The sequence below is a fragment of the Diadema antillarum genome, unplaced genomic scaffold (genome assembly GCF_040938485.1).
Source record: "Diadema antillarum isolate AM-2024a unplaced genomic scaffold, OU_Dant_1.0 scf00000065, whole genome shotgun sequence".
Lineage (NCBI taxonomy): Eukaryota > Metazoa > Echinodermata > Echinoidea > Diadematoida > Diadematidae > Diadema > Diadema antillarum.
The window spans coordinates 3097945-3117677 of NW_027270954.1; the positions used below are offsets into that span (position 1 = coordinate 3097945).

The 19733-nt window shown below is 39.9% G+C and overlaps 1 protein-coding gene across 1 annotated transcript in view; it reads right to left on the minus strand.

Moving 5' to 3' along the window:
- Positions 1-19733, minus strand: part of LOC139716454 (N-acetylated-alpha-linked acidic dipeptidase 2-like) — a 36119-nt gene that overhangs the window by 13796 nt on the left and 2590 nt on the right. Inside the window, exons 2-5 of the mRNA XM_071628000.1 lie at positions 3534-3690; positions 2058-2186; positions 921-1049; positions 303-492 (exon numbers count right to left, since the gene is read on the minus strand). Of these exons, the coding sequence (XP_071484101.1) occupies positions 303-492; positions 921-1049; positions 2058-2186; positions 3534-3690 (605 nt within the window). The remainder of the gene's footprint in view (positions 1-302; positions 493-920; positions 1050-2057; positions 2187-3533; positions 3691-19733) is intronic.

Consider the following 19733-nt stretch of genomic DNA (forward strand, 5'->3'; position numbering starts at 1 on the left):
ATCCTTGTGGGATTCATTTAAGAGTACATTAAATATCTATTGTTGTGTGAAAATTATTTGCTTCAGAATGGTCTCATATTCAAGTAATGTGCAGTTTAATGTTTCCAGATTAGCATGCCTGTACAGTGACGGGGCGATCGTTAACGATCGCCCCGTCACTGATATATAATGTACTCTTAAATGAATCCCACAAGGATTGGAACAATCATCCCCAGGATTCCCACTGATTCCCACTGATCAGTTACTAGCCATCCCTTTTAAGTTCATGTGCCCTATATCAAGAGCGCATAAAATATACGTACGTTTCGCCGGATACCCGGGTGTAACCGGATCGCCCTTAGCATCACTGACGTGAACGTTTCCACGCTGTGCTCCGGTATCCGGCAGCCACCAATTATCCGGATAGACCGATATGTCTCCATTGATCGCGTAATCGGCGGGATCGGAATACAGGATGATACCAATGGCTCCTGCTGTCTGTGCGTTTAGCACCTACAGAGGAGCGTACATGATAATGGTCTAACCAGCTTGTGACGTTGGTTAGATTAAAAGGTGACTTATATGAACCAAAGAAAAACATTACAGACACATGCAGCCACAATGAATGACATATCATAATAATCTAAAAAGAACTGGTTAATAAGAACATGATCGAAACCAGATAAATTACAAAGATTAATGATCACCATTTGAATAACTAAATAATCAGATATGGCGTAAAAACAAATGTGAACATTACATTCATCTCAGACAGGTGTAAGTGTAATTATGGTTTATATGTGACTTTCAGCAATTTCCGAATCAAAAATTTTTCTTCCGATGGGCAGAACCATAATCACAACGGAGTCAAACTAAATAAGAGTTTGAAAAGAAAAACACAGTAATAGTCACAGAAACACAATTGAGTCTTTCTCTTATACCTTATTCCCGCGGAAAACTTTTCCGTATCTAGCGATGGCAATGCAGCCTGTGATGTTGATATCAGGCCGGTTCTTAGCCAGCCAGTCGAAGTCTTCTGACCGAGCGTAGTTTACGTATACAAGGGGACCCTGCACAATTTGCATGGATGATCAAAAGGAGGCTGTAATCGGTCACATTTTATGGCAGGATCAGCGATTTCTCACTGTTGATACATGCACGAATGGAGAACGTTCAGCATAACTTCAAATATTTTGCACTCCAGTTGACTTGCTATTCTCAATGTACTGTCAAACGAAAATGCAGTAATATTAAGAAATACATGTAAGTAGTGTCCTTCAGAATGAAATTCTTCAAGTGCACATTTAGCTAATTTTTCTTCAAAGTGTACGCATTTCTTTGACAAGCAGGAGAAAAATGCCCTTCTTCGTAGAAATGACAATAAAAAGAAAAAGAGAAAAAATGTCGGTATGAACTATAGGGAAGTAATTAAGTAATAGAACAATGTTTGAATGTTTCACTTTTTTTAAACACTACTTCGAATTTGGTAAATGATAGGTTTGCATGCAGTTGGTAGAGTGTTAATGGTAAAGTGACGTAAATTTTCTTATGGAACTGTATCACCTTCTCCGATCTTCCTTTGCATGTAACTTCGGAGAGGGAACCACGATCACCAAACGATTGTCGATCAAAGTATCATTAAAGCTTTCTATAATCGAAAAAAAAAATAACGCTACCAAACAATTGCCTCATTCAGACATCGCACGGTTTTATTAGATTCATCGCTGTGATTCTTTGTTCCCATGATCTTATTCATATCTTAAAGTTTAAGTGTGAAGTTGCTTCTCGCTTGAAAGGACTTCTAACTCATTGGATAATTTATTATAAAAATATAATAATATAATATATTATAAGAATATATGTGAGAAGTATTTTGCATGACCCCTGTAAACACAGTGATCATTCAAATGGGACATTATCACATGTAGCCATATCAATTATTGCAAAATGATTAAGACTGACGTAAAATGATTCCATAGAAAGCACACAGCAGATTAAGATATTTTATTTCTTTAAAAAAAATGTCGAAAGATCGACTGATGAAATAGAATAACTCAGAACAGAAAAGACTTATTTACCTCTGGCTCCCCTTTTGCCGAGTAGGCATTGAATGGCGGGACGACATCCGGGTGATCATCCTCGGGTCGGAGGACCTCCTCTTGCAGAGCCGTGGTGAAATTAACCTCTCCATTCTCCATTATCATCACCTGGTAATGGGGAATCATTTATTACAGACAGAGTTAGATGAGGCCTCGAGAACATACGAACTTGTACGGACAATAGGGAGCTTTAGAAAGAAAAAAAAACTGCTCTACTCATGCACATGACCGCTTATAAAAATCGATCGCGTCGTTTTTCGCTAAGAGTTGTGGGTCATTTTAGCGTCCGCTCAAATTCACGACGCAGAGACTTGATGCAATGATGACGAACGACATGTGGGGGCGCCATTTTACGTTGCATACTAGTAGGCTGCGTATTCGCGAAATCTAAAGTTACTTTGCAACTGAAATTTTTACTCTGAATGTTTGTATTTCCTTCTTATGTAACTGCATACTGTTTGTTTATATTTCTCATGTAAGGGACCCTTCTGTAAAACAGCGCTGTTATGATAGCAGAGCTGAGTGGGGTCATCCCTTTGTTGAAGGTCTATTTTTGTGGAATATATCTTTGCTTGTGTATCTTTTTATGACGGAAAACAAATACAAGACAGGACAATACAATGCAACTACGATGCAGGGAAAGTGGAGAACGGTGAACGCACTTGTCGCCTTAACGTCACAAATCTAAAGCTCCCAAATGATACAGATAAGGACAGACATGGAAGGGAGCATGTGGCATGTTCCATCCCACAGGGATGTTAAGTTTTCTGTCGGACCTGTAACCTCCGCTATTTTATAAATTCCCAGTAACGGAGGCATTGATCTTTATATTGAGTGTTAATCAAACTGCATATCTCCAGCCTGAAATGGTTGTCATTTAATCTTTCAGGAAGATTTTTTGTTTTGTTTTCCCCAAGTGAGAACGATCTTCTTCTCTTGGAAGAAAAAAAAATCGCAAATGGTCCGCTATCACGCAATCATGAGTACCCTATTGCTCGCTTATGCCCACTGCAACTGATTCAAATTCAAAGTCAAATTCAAATGAGATTTATTGACAAATGACATTTGATTGATAAATTACCCCATATCGAGGAAAACAACCACAGATTATTCGATGTTTATAATATAATAGCTATGACAAATGAACATAATGGGCATACATGCTTTGGGTGGACTAAATGCAACAATCTCCTGATTACTCGCGTACTGTTTTATTACGAGAATAATTGCCACAATGATGTCGATTAGCTTCTTATCTACTTTCCCGCGTTTCACATCCCGACAACAAACGTCATCATCCTCGTTGAGTGTACAGTTATTATGTGTGTTTTTTTAATGTCTTATTTTTTTCTGTTACTCTCCGTGGGTAAACTCGCATGTGTGTTTATAAAATATATATAAAGTAAACAACAACAGCCAAGAGAATGGTTGCAGACAGATTTTGGAGTGTCTTACTTTGCTCGGATCATCCTTATCCGGGTAGGCCAGAAGAACCTTGTAGTCGAGTAACCGAACCGAATCGAATCCGTAACTCGTCCATTGCTCTACCAGCATCTCAGCATTCTCCTTTTCCGCTGCAGTTCCCGCCATGTGAGGACGGCTGGTTAGGTCTCTGCAAAACACCGCAGAATGCAGATAGCTGCTCTGTACTGTCTTAGTTTGAAAGTACGTTCCAGTTACAATCAAATCTATGTTAAATCCCGTCAAGCAGGAACCGCAGAGGGCCAAGAAAGTAAATGTCAGTTTGGCTGATGAGAAGTTCTTAGCATGTCAAGAAACGATACACAATTTCTTGAATGATATTGACAACGTTTCTCGCAAATGGTATTTCATTTCTTGTCACGATGTACACGATTTTTTGTTGTTGTTGTTGGGATTTTCGGGGTGTATTAACACATCTTGGTTCAGATATTTTGCACTTCTCATTACAAAAAGTCTACACACGTCGGCGGACAAACTCTTAATGAGGTATGATGTCATATTTTCATTAACATACAACCAATTGAAACCCGTTGCTGGTAGTGTATAATGAATATTCATTAATTGATCACGCGTTGACCTCATTTGCATACAAACACAGGTCAAAGATATTAGCCAATCACGAGCTAGCGCTGGACGGCTGGCTAGCGTGGTCGCGCTCCGCGAAATACCAGCATGCGATGCGCGCAGCTAGCTGTATTATGCATGCACTGAGGGGATAGCTAGCTAGCTATACTAGTAATATAGCTAATGTGACTAGATGTAGTTGTATACGTATGCATGCAACACAAGAAAGTGTTAGAACTTATTTCATATTTGGACTTCATCGAGTAGGGCCCTAGACCTCTATTCTACAAGTACGAGACTACTTTATTCTGGAACCAATGAATGAACACCCAACCCAAAGACCAAGGAGAAGATGTGCTTCATATTGCATCGGACATTTCAAAAAACTTCAAGAACTTCCAGAATTAGGCCTACCGCGGAGACCCAGGAGAAAACAACTGCAGTGCCAGTGGAACAAAAAGTCAGCATTTGATGTCGAGGTAGGCCTAACGTTAAACTCTACTAAACATCATTCTAATATTTTGACGCATGTTTAAGTATTGTCTCATGTAACTGTTAGCGCCGATGTAGAATATAACGAATCAAACTAGTGTAATTTATAGAGGGGATTAAACTAGTAAAAGTCAAAACTATTTATGCATTCATCAAACAATCACTAGTAAAAACAGTCAGTAACACTAACAGTGTAGATCTACTGTAAGGTATACACTCTAGTCTGTAGTGTACTAGCTATAGTAACTAGACCAACCGTAACCCGGTCCACCAGGGTCAGTGAGCGGTAATTAACACGAATGAGCCTTTTTCTTGCGTATTCAGCGGCAGTTAAATAACGTCCCTCAATTGTTCTAGCCAAGTTACAGTCTCGGGAGCAGGCCTCAGGCTTAGGGTGTAAATTAGGTCCCCCAACATGGACCATGTTGTCAGGAAGGCGGGTGATATGAGCGCCCATCTGGGGGGCGTTTCATCAACAAGTTCGTCGGAGGTTTTCACCGACAAATTTGCTATCAGCCAATCAGACGCAAGGATTTCGGTAGCTTTCAACAGTTGTCAGTGTATATCACTGACAAAAAGTTTACCGTTTCATGAAACGCATCACGTCCTCGACCACGTAATCGTAACACCATGATTACTTCCTGTCTCCCCCCCCCCCCCTCCCCCCGACCCGGGGGAAAAAATGGAAAAAATTGGATGAATTTTTTTTTTCATCATTTCATTTTCATTTTCATCGACTGTAAATCTGACGTTAGTGTTTGATATTAACTGTCAACCATATTAAAGCACTGAAGCACAGCAGTATTTAATAAAAGTCCCAGTAAAAAAATAATATCGAACAGTTTAGAGACAGTAGTGCGTGGGTAGCTTTTTTCTTATTTCCGTGAGTATTATACTATACTTATAGCACAAGGTGATAGCTTATTAAGTATATTGTCTAGATTGTTCATCTCATTCTAGAAAATCGTTTTCATCATTTCATTTGATAACTTATCATAGAAACTCTAGTTCTTACAATTAATTATTGATGCTCTGCTTATTTTTACATGAAAGATTCTGGAGGAAGATGATCACACTCACAGGGTTTTAGTTCACTATACCGGATGGGGGGATCAGTGGGATCAGTGGCTGGAAAAGGTAAGATGTATTTTCCAAAATTTAAACTATGGTCAATGGAAAGCCAAATGCCTGTTGACTCCTGCTGATGTGCATGGATGCTGCATACATCTCATTTTATTGTGCTACTTATTCATCTTCACATGTACTTGAATAGATTTTCAAACATTTTTGTCATTTTCTCAAACCTAAGCTCAAATAAAGATAAAAAATACTCCAGAGCACAGTCTGGAGAGGACATCATTTGCCAAACACAAATCAGTTCAACTAACAGGAACGTACAATAGATACTGCAATGTTGTCTTCCCAGAGCTGATCACTTCTTCATAAATACCAGCATAGAAGAGAATTCCTATGTCAGAAATGCTGTCCATCTCTTGGAAAATGAAGGCACTGTGAATGTGTTGTACAAAGTCCCTAAAAAAGTCCTATGCTCCAAAAGCTCTTGGGAAGTTAAATTCCACTGTCAATTGTAGAATTTAGTTTAGCTGACTTGCGTTTGACAAATGATGTCACCTTATAGAGTGTGATCTGGAGGGTTGTTTATATTTATATTTTTGTTTTTAGGGTGAAGCTTAGATTTGAGGAAATGATATGATTGACAAAAATGTTAGAAAATTTGTCATACATTGTATACAATGTGAAGATGAACAAGTAACGCAATAAAATGAGATGTATGCGGTATTGCACGTCACCAGGAATCAACATGTATAATTGGTAGAGATGCTTGTTCTTAATTGTGTAACATAATTCAAATAATCTATCAGGAATCTTCAGTCACGTGTCTTTTCGTGCTTACTTGAATGCCCTATGGTATATGGAATCTAAATAATGTTTTTACTCTGTAGATTGCTCTAATGTGAAACTGAATGCCCATTATGAATTTTTTTTGTTGCCCTATATCGAAATTGAATGACTCTCTATACTCTTCCATGCACTAATACGAAATTGAACAGGAAAACGTATATTCCTAATCATGTAACCCATGTTTAACATTAAACTGCCGAAGGGATAAAGCCATTGTTATAATTCAGTTATACATTGTACATGATTCCTTTCTACCTACTTATCCTTCGTGTGTATACTTACCACTTCTCTAATAAATGATGGGTGCTTAGTATTATCATCTTTGATTTACAGAGAGATTGTATGAACTTGACTTTTAATTTCAGGCGGATCTCATCACCAAAGAAGATTTTTCAGGCAGCTGCGGAACAGCAAGTGATGTCAAGACTGCGCTCAGGCTTGCCATAAAGGAAAAACTTACAATCAGCATAAACCAGAATCCGGAGTGCGTGGCACGTGTCCCTGTAGATCCACTGGTGTTCGAGGAAGTATTTGCACTTTGTAAAAATACTCAAGACCGTAACCTAATGAATGAGCTGAATGCCATCCTCGGACCCGACTGGAACGTAAGAATAACCAATATGGCAGGGGATTTCGCATACGTGAAAGAAAAGGGCCTTTACCTAAAGCTCAGGAAAATGAGACCAATTACCGAATTTGTGGAACGTAGTGGTACCCTGCAAGAACATCACCTGGAGAGAGGGCACTATCTGATGTTGAGGTTCATAAGGTCGTATGGAACTCGAGAAGAGTGGAAACAACAGAAATGAAGTCAAGACACAACAACGTTTTGTTTCAGGGTTGTTTAAGAGTTTTACAGTTTCTTAGTTTCAAAGTTATTTAGACATTTTACACTCACACGTCATTTCCATATTTTTTATGCAGTTTGATTCATTCATGAACTATGGCATACTTTTTTTTAAATGTAGATTTGGCTTTTGTTACTGAAGTTACAAAGTTACATATGCATAAGGGTCCACAACATGTTTCAAACATTGTGTTTTCTTCTATATGTCAACATTATTCTATGAATATTTCTTCAACTCCTCGTCTACTGAATGCAATAAAATCGTATCTAATCAGACCTAAAGGACTTTTTTCTCGAATAAAGCAGTCACGACGTGGAGGGAAGCAGCGAGCTCTGTTCAGTAAGTGGCTTAAAAAGACAAAGACATGGCAGCTTAAAATTTTGCAGTCAGAATGTCCGCAAAAAAGTCTGCTTGATACCATAAAGAAACTGAAAAGAAAAAATGAGAAGTTGACAGACATAAAACAGAAGCTTGAAAAAGCTTTGAAAAAGAATGAACGCCTTGAATTGATCAGGAAAAAGTACAAGAAACGTGCTCTGCATCTCTCTATGTTACTGAGAAATAGACAATCAGGCAAGCGATCAGCATGGATGAGAAAAGAACATTACTCAAGGAGACATGCCAGGAGACTCTCAATGCATCTCAAAGAAGAGTGTCGGGCCAGGTTGCAATTTCTTGATTCGTGGGGAGTTCGTGTCATACATATCACTGTAACAGACACAAACAGTGGAGAACTGAAGGATATTTCTCTGATTGAAGATACAGAAGAGTTGTGTAGCATGACAGGATGTAATGAAGAGGACATTTTACAAAGGGTAAATCTCGCCGTGCTAGTAAAGGATGCTCATGGCATCTCAGATGAGTCTTGGAATGCACTTGCGTGTATCAGCAATATCCCGAATCTCAAAAAAGTAAAAAGCCACATGACAATCACTGAATGCGAAATGGATATCCCTTTGTCCAAAACCAAGTCGTCTAACCCAGGAGTTCAAAGAGATATAAAGGTACTTTTGAAAAAAAGAAATTGAATGTCTTGTAGACAAGGGCATACTTGGAAAAGGTAAGCAGAACGTAGATGTGAAGATAACTGGAGATGGCACAGTGGTAGGCCATTGGCATTACGTGAATGTCACATGTACAATTCTAAACGATGAAGCCAATGCAACTTCCGCAAGTGTACATCATCCCATAGCGATACTTTGCGATGAAGAGAAATACAGTCAGTTGAAAGAACACTTGGTGGATATAGTGCAGGATGTAGCTTCCTTCACAAGTGTTGTCATTGACGAGTTGGAGTACACTATTCGATATCATTTATCAGGAGATTACAAGTTTCTTCTAACCATCTGTGGAATGGGAGCGGCCAATTCCAAATATCCGTGTATCTACTGCCTGATTGATAGTCAACATTTGCATGTTACAGCTCCAAAACAGCCCAGGAGAATCGGTGAAAAGGGATATTCCTGTGTACGAGATCCTATATTCAAGTCGATCGGAACGGAGAACGTAGTTTTTGATACGTTGCACATGTATCTTAGAATCACAGACAGGTTACTGAAGAAGGTTATTCAGATGATCAACGAGCTTGACTTGCAAGAAATTGGATCAGTGAGTAGGTGTTATGCTCCTGAAAAAATGAAAAGATGCGCTAAGATGGAAGACATCTTGAAGGAAGCAGGTGTGCGTGGTGCTCCTCTGGCTTATGACAAAGATGCCAAAATGGTCAAATGCCGGGATCTGAGAGGACCAGAAAAACAAAAAGTTGAGAAAGTCTTGGATGACATAGAAAAGCTTGTTGACTCTCATGCACACGGACATGTAGTGGTAAATGCATGGCGCAGGTTTAGGGTTCTGTATGACGATGTTCGATCATTCAAGAAGGCTGAGGCCATGTCTCCTGACAGGCCTGCCAAATTGACAAAGTTGAGAAATGACTTGGTTGAGTGGTATGACAACCTGGTAGATGCTTGCACTTCGAAGATAGCAACCCCCTACATGCATCTCTTTGTAGTACATGCCGCTGATATCATAGAAAGGCTAGGTTCTATCCACATATTCAATGCTCAGGGACTAGAAAAATTAAATGACATGACAACAACGGAGTACTTGAGAGGTACTAATCATCGAAGAGGAGTTGAGTCACTAGTCCAGATCATGCGAAGGAGCAATAGACGCCTCTACCGTGCACACAAAGGCATAAAACTTCCACGAAAATCCTACAAGTGTGGAAAGTGTGGCAAATATGCTGGCCATAATAGTGCTACTTGTCAAATGTAGAATTATGTCACAATGAATCATAAATGGTTCATGCACATCCAGTCACCCAGAGCATACAGAAGCAATGAAAAATTAATATGGATCTTTATGTTCATCGTTTTGTATAATAGTACAGAGATGTTGTTGATGTTCAAGATAGTATGCATGTCCAAAAAAAAAAAGGAGAAAAACGCAGGTGTTTAAACTTTGGGGTACTCTGCCCTACTTTGGGTAAAGGAAGCAATTGACAAAACTGACAGTTATTGTAAAAAAAAAGATAAATGTTTCTGTCATTCTTTATTGACGCCAATGTAATGTCATGATGTCTTGCCCAGCACATCACTTGGTAGGATGAGTGTCCATGCACAAGAATTGACTACTAAGAGCGCACTAGATAGAGTATGAAAATATCACTAACTCAGATTGGATGGTATGTCATTTGCTTCCAATTGCCAAAGTAGAGCAGTACTGTTCTGATGGAAGTCAACTTTTTGAAACTTAAAAATTACCCTTTGAAGAACATTGCATAATTGTGTATCTTTCCTGAGAATATAAGGGTATAAAGTTCTATTTTCAAATGTCACCGTTTCATGTTTAATAATGTTACTATGATGGATGTACATGGCAAACTTTTTATGCTTCCGCCAGAAGAGGTCCGAGAAGTTTTCGGGTTGTCCGTCCGTCCGTGGATCAATCAAAATGCTACCAATTGTATATGATTTAAAGAATACAATGCCATCTAAAAAGCCCGTAAAAGAATCGTTGATGTAATATATGCATTGGCTTCTATGATCGCAGGTCTCAATTACTGGTATGTCTTGAACATTATGTGCACTTCATTGAGCCGTAAGTCTTTACGGAATAATCATGATAATGACAACGGCTTGCAACTACGCAAGCTACTAGTATTTCTTCAACTTTATTTTGAAATAATTTTTAAAATGTTTATATTTGATTTTTTTCAAACATATCTCACGTTTATAGAGTACAGCTGTGGGTCAAATTCTACTTTTTATAAGGTGTTCTGAATTTTTGCAAATGATAGTGCAGTATCATTGTTAGGACCTATTGTATTCCTTCACAGTACATGCTAAAGTGCTGTGTCGTGCACACTTAAAAAAGTGTTCATAATCATATCCATGTATATCAGTTAAACGACTTAGAAGCAATGAACACATGGCCCAGTTGTTCTGAAATAGAAATGAGTTTTGGATATGGATTCCTAAATGGTAGTTCTGAATACATGCACTCTGATACAATGATGATACAAACAGGTAATACATTGTACTATATTAGCAACTGAAATTTTCATGATGTTCCTTGTTATCGTTGCAGATTATGAAATTTATATAAGGTTATTTTTTTTTTTTTAGGGAATGTGGTGAATTATAATGTAATTCATTTTAAATCTTTCCAAACCTCCGTGAAATGTATAAATTGACTCTCTCATAATCGAAATATCCTAAAGATAAAGTAATCAAAAATATAATTGTATTGGCTGGAATAGTTTAGCTTATGAGTCATGCAGCCTGCTTCACCCGAAAGCTCATCAGCACTGACCAGTATTTTTGCATTCAAAAGAGAAGACGATACAACCCTTCGTGCCGTCTTCTTCCCTCATAAATGAAAGAAGCAAAACAAAACAAACAAATGGTCAGTCACTGATGAGCCTTATGGTGAAACATCCTGTACGTCTCATTAGCTAAACCATTCAAGCCAATGCAATTATACACACAGCTCCCCTAGTTCAGCGCTTTTCCAAACTTCAGTGTATTATGTACATACATTACACTATATTCGTATAAGCAAAAATATACCCCTGTTTTTTTTGTTACAAGTTTTACGCGCAAAGGTACAATCCTGCCATGAAATTAATCCGTACATTGTTGACACAATGACTTGTTATTCAATTTCACACGCGCTGGATTCTTTTCTAAACCGTCACATAGTTTTGCAGATATCTACTACCTTGTAGGACTAAATATTTAATTGATAAAGACAATAGATGATTTGTACCAATTCTGTCTCTTGTTAGAGCATTTGTACCAGTTCTGTATCTTGTTAGAGAATTTGCACGTATTGTAATTTTGCAGATGACTAAAAAAAAAAAAAAAAAGACTGAATAAAAGCAAATGGCTGTTGGTCTACCTTCATATATACACTGTTTTGTGTTTATGTCCAAAAGGTTTTGTCAGTGTATGACATGTGTATACAGCATGTGCTTGTGTCGATTTTGCTGGGTAGAGGTGTGCCTGTGTGTGTGTGTGTGTGTGTGTGTGTGTGTGTGCGTGTGTGTGTGTGTGTGTGTAAGAGAGAGAGAGAGAGAGAGAGGGGGGGGGGTGGCGGGGGATCGAACTCAACGGAATCAAAAAGTAATTACGACAGTGCAGAGCGCAGTGACATACAAGTACATTATGCAATTCAGCCACACAACGACATTGAAAAGTGATTAATAGTTCGAAGTTTATTCATAGCCGTACACAAAAATCTAATCCGAATGATTAAGTGTCAATTCTGTAATGATCAAATTGATATTTTTTTTTATATTACTGATGTAATACTTTTCTAGCTGTGCGAGCTGTCTTTAATATTCAATGGGCATATATACCGTATTTTGATTTTGTCATACTCTACTAGTACGAGTAGTAGTACGAGTAGTAGTAGTAGTAGTAGTAGTAGTAGTACGTCCAAAAAAAAAGTGTATGGAAGGGATTATAGAAGGCAGGAGATGCAGAGCACGCCAGTGCAGTGTGTGGTGTAAATGAGTGGACAGGAAAGAGTGTCGATGTAGTAAGGCGGCCATGAACAGTACAGAGTGTGGAGGTCACAAAGTACACTGTATCCGATCGCGATGCAGCGAGATCATTATTTTTGAATCTGAGGTTCATTTACATGAAGCCAATCACAGCGATCCGGTGGCGTGAGTAGTGATGAATATTAATGAAATGATCACGCGGTGACCGATTGCCCGAAAACCTATTAGCCAATCAGAATGCGGTATCCTAAAGTGCGGCACGCGTTAAATACAGTGTATCAGAGGCAGATTCCGTCAGCAGCTAAGGAATATGAATATTGCAGAGGTACCTATGGGAAAGTTTTTCCAATTGGCTAGATATTTCACATGAATATTCATTAGAATATGATTATTCATTTTAAGGAGTTACTTTTTGGTTGTGCGACAGGAATAGTGGATCTTTTACGTCTCGAAGTAGGTCATTCTGATGGGACCTCTCCCTGCCTGTTCGCGCGCACCGCGCCGTTCATATAACGCGCGAAAATGTGTGTCCTTATGCGGAGTACTGAATCCTAAGGTGAAAAACAGCTAATTTTCAACTCAAAAGGTACCTATGTAAAATGTGTACAGAAATGTAAAATTTCTGCATCTACTCCTTGTGTACGACCTACATTTCCATTTTGATGAGTTACTTTTACTTCCCGAGATATTACTGCGCAGCTTTGGGCTCATGAACTAGACTTTGCGTGCATTAGCCCTATACCTGTCTATGCACTCAGATGAGTGCTTTTTCAAAACGCGCTCTGCGTATGGAAGATGTCACTTTAGAAATTGTAATGTTGGTTCAGATATTTTGAGAAATGTTGTAAGTGTTATATAACTAGTGTAAATAATGTGTCATGCCGTGATCATAACATGGGCGATAGGTGGCGTTAGCCACTCCTAATTGTCATTTTGTTGTTGTTGTTGTTTTATAGAGAGAAAGAAGAGAGAAAAAAATGGGGCCCTATACAAATAATTTGCCCCAGACAGCACTTAACATAAAACAGACATTATAATGTTACGGGAGGTTAACTTGGCCTAACGAACCATCATAACCACCAAAAATACCCAGACTCTCAAACAAGGTGTTTGGTCGATCTCGGTCATCTTGTCGAACTCCTTTATTTACATATTCCTCCGCGGAACAATCACGTGCCCAGAAATGATAGTACAATGCACATGTATCCATAACACTTCCCCCCTAAAAGAGTGCATTTAACGTTTTAACACAAATGGACTCTATGTACGTTGGCACAATATTTTGGAACAGCATTGTACATTCCTCTTCCAATTCACTCTTATAACTCCATGAGTTTACCATGGTTACATCATTATAAGAACACATAAACAAAGTACAGTAAACCTCGCATGAGTCGAAGCTCTCGGGACTGACAAAAATGCGTCGACTTAAGTGAACTTCGACTCTCGCGAGAGTCGATTTTTTTTCGACTCACAGTTATGCACATGTATTATAGTACATTATTGCATACATGTGTGTGTGTGTGTGCGTGCGTGTGTGTGTTTGCATTCAAATTTGTCTGTTCTTGAAGATAATGTTCTTATTTTGTTCTAAATTGAACATGGAATTTGTATAAATACTAGTAGTTAAACATAGTTCTGAGAATGTCTGCGCTATTGTGGCAATGTGCATGTGCTATGTCTATGGTGCAATATAGGAAGCCATCTCTGTCAACCTACCCTGAGACAAACACTCTCCCAGGCCCATCCCACCTCCATTGAACAAAACTATATAGCCAGCCGGGCACGCACAAACAAGCTCCGCCCACTTGGCCTGTCACTGAAATATTAAAGCAGCGATTGGTTGACCAAGGAGTTCTGACTTGACATGGATAAAATATGGATGTGCTGTGTGTATGGATAAAGTATGGATCGATGTGCTGTGTGTATACATGTATACATGTATACATGTGTATGCATTTGACATGCGTGCAGAGCGGTACGGTGAGTGTGCATGCTTACCTGCAGCAGGTCAGGGACGGGTTCTGCGACATGCCGATTTTTTTGTTCTCCTCAAAATGTAATGAGAATGCCAGACAAATCTTCTTCGGCTCAAGTGACGTAAACTACGTGTATTTTGTACAAAAGGGACTGAATGTTTTACTTCGACACAGCCGAAATTCGACTCTCGTACTTCGGCTTATCCAAATATTTCTTAGAGAAAATACATAGGGAAAAATCGGGACTTTTTATTTTGCTTCGAGTTAAGTGATTTTCGACTCACTCGACGTCGACTTATCCGAGGTTTACTGTATGCTATGGCTATGTCATCATCACAACCTGTGATAAAACATGTACGACTTTAGTACCATTCAACATGTTCCAATCTTACACTCTCGTGAGTTACTGCTGCTTGTGAGTTACAGCATACTGGCATTGCATGTAGTTGTGCAACACTGAATACTGCAATGTTAACTTTCTCAACACCTTAACCTTTATGCAATCATGTTATGCATACAGCACAAACAATACATTTGTACCAAAATCATGTGGTTTCCTCGTTAGAACACACATGCAACATAAATCAATTTTTTACACTGTCATTATCAAATGATTAACCTGTGTACAACGATTATAAAACACGTCATCTCTTCCACAAGCAACTGCATATAATCCAACTGTTGTAATCATATTACAACCTAAAACCAAAACATCATATTCCATGATATGTGACTTGCATATACCTGTAGACGTGGTGTCAGCATCTATTGAAATGTCAAGATATCAACAAATGTCATATACCCGAATTATGTTTCTAAAAACTTGCCTGTCAACATACAAAACACCAAGAGTATGACCTACCTAACAAAGCATCAAATGAACCTGAATGAGATATCCCCGATGATAACCTGTGTGTATACCTGTATACATCCCTGTATAACACAGTTCGCTTAAATACAATTGTACATGCCTGTTGGTATATTGGATCAACTGTGAAATACTGGACACCTTCGCCAAGGCAATGATTGAACTATAACAATGAGCAAAAGCTATGTACATGTATAACTATATAATTTCTGTACCTAATACAGTATACATGCTAATTAAATCCAAAAGGCAACATCCAATAAACTTAGGGTATATGCCACAACAAATTTAACCAATACCTGTACATGTACAAGTATAAAACTTCAAATACCTGAACGGTACCTACATTACTCGATACATAAAATTCTCTATACAAACAGCAACACTACCTGTTTGAAGTCATTTTACCAACAACTCACATTCTTGACAACTGTTGATGGCTAGTGTAACTTAAAACAGCCTTCATAATGTCTTCTTTTGGAGAGTGACTCAAAGCACAATTATAGCTTGCTGTGTTTCCTTATTAACACAAACATGTCTGAAGATACTTCCTTGTTGTTATTTACACATTCAAAGTGCCATTCATGCTGTTGGCATCACAATTATAGTGTATGCAAAATACATACATAAACATGATGTACACACACTTTCCTGTGTACTTGCAAAACAGAATTACACCTGTTTAAAGTGTCACAAACATAAAATACATTTGCACAATTGTTGCATCTGGCAACAATACAAAATATCGAGATGTCTCAATTAAGCACGGGAAAGTGTGTCCGCGACAATGTTTTCCTTTCCGCGAATGTGCCTAATGTCAAGGTTATACTCCTGTAGGATTAAACTCCATCGCATCAGTCTCTGGTTTTTGTTTCTCATTCTGTTGACGAATGTCAGTGGGTTGTGATCAGTCCACACAACAACGGGTTGAGTTGTGCTGCCCACGTAGACATCAGAATGGCTGAGCGAAAGAATTAATGCTAGGGTCTCCTTCTCAACGGTAGAATACCTCCGCTGGTGCGCGTTAAACTTCTTCGAGAAGTAGCAGACTGGTCTGTCCACTCCATCGTCATCAGCTTGCATCAGCACGGCGCCTGCTCCGACATCGCTGGCATCGACAGCTAGGCTGAAGCCTTTTGTGAAGTCCGGCGCTGCCAACACAGGACCACTCGACAGGATTGCCTTCACTTGGTCAAACGCAGACTGGCATGCGGCTGACCACTGGAACTTCACGTTCTTCCGCAGGAGATCAGTCAAGGGTGCCACAACATCCGAGAAGTTATGGCAGAAGCGACGGTAGTATCCGGCCATGCCGATGAATCTCATCAGCTCCTTCCTCGTCTTGGGAACGGGGACATCTTGGACTGCTCCTACCACATACATGACTGGCTTCGCACTTTCACCTGCACTTCTCTCAACATACTTCTTCAACATGTTGATGTGACACAACCGTTTCTTTTTCTTCCTGTCTGGCGTCTGAATGATGTAATTCACATCACTCAATCTCTCCTCCACGACATAGGGACCAGAGAAGCGAGCACACAGAGGATTACCAGGAATGGGCAGCAGTATCAATACCTTTTCACCGGGACTGAACATCCTTTCCCTGGACCTCTTATCAAACAACTGTTTCATGTTCTTTTGACTGTTTCTCAAATGTCCAGCAGCAAATTCACGTGCACGAGTCAGCCTACCACGGAACGTGGTCACATAATTCAACAAACCGGGTGACTCATCCTCACCCAACAGCTTCTCTCTCAAGACCTTCAATGGACCACGAACCTCGTGTCCAAACACTAACTCAAAGGGACTAAATCCTAAGGACTCTTGCACAGACTCTCGCACCGAGAAAAGCAACAACGGCAAGCCTTCATCCCAGTCCTTCTCGACCTCAAAGCAGTATGTTCTCATCATGTTCTTCAGCGTCTGATGAAAACGCTCCAGAGCGCCTTGACTCTGTGGATGATAGGCACTCGAGGTTACACATTTGATACCCAACTCACGCATCACTTGCTGAAATATCTTTGAAGTGAAGTTGGAACCCTGGTCTGATTGCACCACCTTTGGCAAGCCAACCGTTGTAAAGAACTTCACTAACGCCTTGCTAACGTTCTGTGCAGTGATACGCCGAAGTGGCACAGCTTCTGGAAATCTCGTAGAAGCGCACATCATAGTGAGCAAGTACTCATGTCCAGCCTTTGTCTTTGGCAAAGGACCAACACAGTCTATGATAACTGTGCTAAACGGCTCATCAAATGCTGGTATGGGCTTCAGGGGAGCAGGAGGAATCTTCTGATTAGGTTTTCCCACCACTTGACAAACATGACAAGTCCTACAGAAATCTGAAACATCCCGTCTCAAGCCAGGCCAAAAGAAATGTTTCAAAATCTTGTCAACCGTCTTATTGACTCCAAGATGACCACCAAGAGCTGACTCATGCGACACACTCAAAATGTGTTTACGAAATACTGTTGGGATGACAATTTGGTGAACTTCTCGCCATTCTTCATCACTGGAAGAGTCAACTGGCATCCACTTCCTCATCAACACATCTCCTTTCTTATAGTAGCAAGTCCTCTCACTCAGTGCTTCTTCTTCAGCAAGAGCACTATCACACAACGCTACCAACTGTGGATCATTCTTCTGTGCGTCAATCAAAGATCTCTTGTTCAACCCAATCTCAGTTTCATCTACAGGCTGAGACTCATCCACTATCTGATGTGATTTTGATGCTGCGGTTCTACTTGCTTCTACATCATCTAACTGACAGAAGAAACTCCCTTCTAGACTCATATCCTCTGGACTAGCCTTCAATTCAGACTCCTCTGATTTTCTAGACATGGAACGTGTGACTACACAAGCTGGGAAAACTTCAGGGAATTCCTGAACCAATGCAGCTGTCTCATTTCCTTCTTTATCCAAAGGGACTGCACTGACCACTGGAATAGTCACTTTGTCTCCTGCAAGATCATTGCCTAATATCAATGCTACACCATCCATAGGAAGTGACTTCCTAACACCAAGGCTCACCCTTCCTGAAACTAGGCCTGACTGCAAATCGACTGTGTGAAGAGGGGCTTCAACGTAACCTCCTTCTACTCCTTGTAACAGTACACTTGTGCCTGTGGACGACGTTTGCCCAAAAGGAAGGACACTGTCGAGAATCAATGACTGGGATGCACCAGTATCTCGCAGGATGGTAACCTTTCTGGCTTCATCACACCCTACCAATGACACATAGCCTACAGAAGTGAATGGTTCATACTGAGACTTAATCTTGTCTTGATCAGCTGACTTAATCACACTCTGAACTTGTTCACACCAATCACCTGCCGATTCCACTGAACGACTCACCAATCCATTGGGATGAGACTTCTTTTCTTTGTCTTTTTCCTGTTTTTTCTTGTTCAGAATGGGACAATTAGACTTCACATGCCCTGGTTGCCTACAATGGAAACACACGATAGGCTTCTCAGTGTTCCTACCTTTCTTGTCAGTCTCATTTTCTACCACTAGACCAGCTTTCACCTCTGTCTTACTGCTAGAATTTGTCTTGCCAACACTTAGACGATTAGGAGCTGCATATTTGCTTCCTACATACCTGTTTCCATGACTACGGGACAAAGTATACTCATCAGCCACTGTACTAGCTACCAACAAAGTTTTCACTTTCCGTTCCTCAATATGCGAACGCACCTCTTGAGGTAGCGAACTCTTAAACTCCTCTAGTAGCACAAGTTCCCGCAAATCATCAACAGTATCCACGCCTACTGATTGCAGCCAACGAGTGAAGGCAATTTCCTTCACTTTTGCAAATTCTCTGAATGACTGTGACTCCAGTTTTCTACTATTCCTGAATTTTTGTCTGTACGCTTCAGGAACCAAGGCGTACGCGTTCAGAATTGCCTTTTTTACTGTTGCATAATCCTGAGCTTCTCCGCGTGACAGTGAAGCATAAGCATCACATGCCTTTCCCTTTAACTTAGTCTGCAAAAGATGAGGCCATTTTTCTTTCGGCCACTCCATGCTATCCGCCACCTGTTCGAAATGCAGGAAATATCTATCCACATCTCCTTCATCGAACTCAGGGACCATTCTGACATTTTTGGCGATATCAAAATGCCCACCACTGACGCTTACACCATACTCTCTCTCACCGACTTGACGAGCCCTTTCAAGAGAAACCTTCTCTCTCTCTAACTCAATTCTCGCTTTTTCAAGTTCAAGCTCTTTCAGACGTACTTCTACACTCCCTTGCACATCACCAGGGGGACTACCTGATATGCTACGCAATGCCTGGAGGGGAAATACTTCTTCATCTACAAGAAATTTGATCGTGTGCTGTGTAATCTCTGACTTTTTCATTGTGCTCTTCACAGCAGGAACCTTGTAGTTTTCTGCAACACGCAACAAATCAACCTTTTTCAAGGTTAGCAATTCCTCAACTGTGGGTGAATCCACAAACTTCTCAATGGAAAAATCTTGATC